The sequence below is a fragment of the Sinocyclocheilus rhinocerous genome, unplaced genomic scaffold (assembly GCF_001515625.1).
Source record: "Sinocyclocheilus rhinocerous isolate Xijiao unplaced genomic scaffold, SAMN03320098_v1.1 scaffold626, whole genome shotgun sequence".
Taxonomy (NCBI): Eukaryota; Metazoa; Chordata; class Actinopteri; order Cypriniformes; family Cyprinidae; genus Sinocyclocheilus; species Sinocyclocheilus rhinocerous.
Window position 1 is genome coordinate 586969 of NW_015647437.1, and position 3445 is coordinate 590413.

General features: G+C 44.2%; 1 protein-coding gene across 1 annotated transcript in view; it reads right to left on the reverse strand.

Annotated features, from left to right (window-relative positions):
* The window catches only part of LOC107709134 (sodium channel subunit beta-3-like), a 13105-nt gene that overhangs the window by 1884 nt on the left and 7776 nt on the right, over positions 1–3445 (reverse strand). Inside the window, exon 5 of the mRNA XM_016513536.1 lies at positions 1733–1814. Coding sequence (XP_016369022.1) covers positions 1751–1814 — 64 coding nt within the window. The 3' untranslated portion in view covers positions 1733–1750. The remainder of the gene's footprint in view (positions 1–1732; positions 1815–3445) is intronic.

The following is a 3445-nucleotide window of genomic DNA, read 5'->3' on the forward strand; positions in this document are numbered from 1 at the left end:
GATTTCTGTTAAATAAAATATCTCCTTTTGAATTGGACTTTGAACTTTGTAACTTTGCAGATCTTTTTTATGCTCAAACAGCAACATTACAGACTAACTAAAGTTGAAAAAGTGAAAAAGCATAATAGGACCCCTTTAAAATTAAAATAGTAGTAATAAAAAAAAACATTTTTAGAAATGCAATTGTGTTCCATTAATAAATATCTACATTTCCACACTACTCAAATCACGTTTCTAGAAAATTCCACACGGTTTTCTATTAGAAGAGGATGTTATATAACCCCCACCAACAACAAAAAGTCCTCCTCAAATTACAAATCACTCCAGTTCTGGTAAAACATATCAGGATGACACTGCAGGAAGCTGCATAGAAATAAAAAAAAGTAAATAAAAAAAAGAGCAGTGCAATTTAGAATAAATGGATCCATGTCATATCACATCTATCAATGCATTCTCATATTCCAAATCACTTTACACAATGTAAAATCATCGATCAAGGAGATAACAAAGAGAACAAACCCTGACCTCAGCATTACCGCAGCTGTACTTTACTTCTCATTGAATTATCTTGAGAGATCAGCTGTAGTTAGTAATTGCAAGGACAGATATGGCAATGAACAGAAGAGTGGCATGTGTCTGAGTGGATGGGAATGAAAATCTGGTGATGTTAAAGGGGTCATGACACGAGAAATCAAATTTGCCTTGATCATTTGGCATTATAAGAGGTCTTTGTACCATTAAAACACCGGCAAGTTTCATAGCTTAAAACCTCCTCCTCATTATAAACAAAGCATTTATTTAATCAAGTTCCAAAAACGGCTCGTTTGGCATCACAGGGGCACAAACATTTGCATAAACATTGCCTCCAGAGCAAGACATCGACGAATAGTAATCTTCTCACCATAGGCCCCGCCCACCAAAAGAAAATAGAAATTACAATCACTGCCGAAAAGTCTTGTTTACACTGGATACAGTATACAGAGGCACGTTCGCTTTCTGACGCAGTCCACGGACTTGAGTCTGTCGTCAATAGCACAAATAGAGTGAAAAAACATTCGCTTTAACGCGTTTGATTTAAACAGCTCGTTTGTGTCATTGTACAGATATCAGAAAGATCCCAGTGTAAGGAACAAGTGGATAGTTCATTTTTAATGGCATCCTGGATCGTGTCTGAGGATTGTTCAGAGCATTTTGTTTTGTAAACAAGGCACAGTGTCATGGAAAGTTTACAAAGAAACATTTGTTGAAAGATGAAGCGGTACTAGATCTGACTGCAGCTGCATCACAAACCACAAGTAAATGATTTCATAATGCTTTGTCTGGAAATTACCGTTTTTTTATCGTCAATATACATGTAATAGCGAGGGGTGGTTGATACGGTTTCCTATGCTATGACGTTAGCCAATCATAACAGTGACCGATTACTGACAAGCCTTAAAGGACACGCCCCTTAAAACAGGTAATTTTAGACAGAGGGTCAGAATGAGGGTTGAAAAGAATCATTTTTTCACATATTAATGTTTTTTTTGTGCAAAAAACTTTAACATTATAAGTAAACCTCAAGGAACATATTAAAATAATAATAAAAAAGAATTGTGTCATGACCCCTTTAAGAGAGGATGTGAACAATGGAAAAGAAAGACAGTGATGGTGGAAGGGTTCTAGTCAGCTACTCGGGATGAGCGGGGAATTGTTGATGATGTTTCTAATTGAGAGGTAAATTCAAAAATACCGTAATGGTGTGAGACTTTTATTCCGTTACAGCGGGGCCCGGGTTTTCTTTATTTTCAGAGGGAATGGCTAAGTAGTCTGTCCTGTAGACAAATAGGTACAAAAGAAAAAGGCAAAAACTAAGAGTTGAGGGTGCACTGCTGCACCAACTTAACCAGGACTCCTACCATCACCACATTAAAGCGATTGTTCACCCAAATTATAGCTTTTTTTACTCATCATCATGTCATTCCAAATCTGTATGGTGTTTGTGTCCATGTAACACAAAACAAAAGTATTTTTAATGCAGCTCTTGCACAATAAAAAAAGTGATAATTTTAAGGAGATATTCCTACCTCATCTAAATTTGTAAGGGAAACCGTCTCAGGTTACGTATGCAACCATGGTTCCTCGAGGGAAAGAGACGCTGCATCGGAGGACACTTAGGGAACGCCCTTCAGCGTGACCGGCTCTGAATCCCGTGTGTAATCAGCCCAATAGACGGGCGAGACGTCACGGGCGGGTGACGTAATGACCAGGAAGCTATAAAAGCATGTGCGGTGAAACCGACGTCAGCTTCTAGGAGTGAAGCAAGCGCTGGCAGAGATGCCGGAAGTATGGCCCCGAGACGCAGCGTCTCGTTCCCTCGAGGAACCATGGTTACATACGTAACCTGAGACGTTCCTCTTCAGGAACTAGAGCTGCGTCGGAGGACGCTTAGGGAACGAGTATGCCCACGCTGCCAGAATTACAAATCTCTGCCTAGTGTGGAAGCCTGCACAGCTAAGGCGAGAGAACAGAAGAGCCGGGAGTGGCTCCCCTATATAAGCCATAAAACCTGACAAAGGTTAGGGGCGTGGACCATCCTGCAGCGTCGCAGATGTCCTGCATTGAGACACCTGCCAAGAAGGCCTTGGAGGCCGCCACACTTCGGGTAGAGTGAGACTTGACCCCTAGAGGCGAAGGGAGATCAGAGGACTCATAACAACCTCGGTTGAGAGACCGGAAGCTATGAGTTGTGCCCCCTCAGGGGCCACACCCACAACTTCCACAGCTCCGGGCGGGGGTGGATGATCGTACCCTCCGCCTCTGAGAGGAGATCTCTCCTGATGGGAATCTCTCATGGAGTGCCGTCGAGGAGAGAAATCAGGCCCAAGAACCATACTCGGGCCGGCCAGAACGGGGCTACTAGCAGAAGACAGACCCCGTCCCGGTGCACTCTCTCTAGAACTCCCGGGAGCAGAGCTATCGGGGGAAAGGCCCTGCAGATCCCCCACTCTCTTGAGAGAAGATATCGCCAGAAAGAAAGTAGTCTTGATAGTGAGGTGGCGATCAGAGATCTCCTCGAAAGGCTCGAAGGGAGGCCTACAGAGAGCTTCTAGCACCACAGCCAGGTCCCACGTGGGGACACGAGATCGTACCGGAGGCCTCAGCCTCAGCGCACACTGTAGGGGTCTCATGTACAGCAGGCCAAAAGGTATCACGTTGGACGCTGCTGCCATCAAACCCAGCAGTCTCTGAAACTGCTTGACAGTGAGTGACCGGCCTTCTCTGACTCTCGCGACTGAGGTGAGGACCGACTAGATCCGAGCAGGGGACATACGTGCCTACATCGTGGTCGAATCCCACACCACGCCTAGATAAGTGGTCCTCTGTAATGGAGAAAGCACACTTTTCTTGGCGTTTAGTCTTAACCCCAGCTCTCTCATGTGGGCGAGAACGACATCTCGATGTC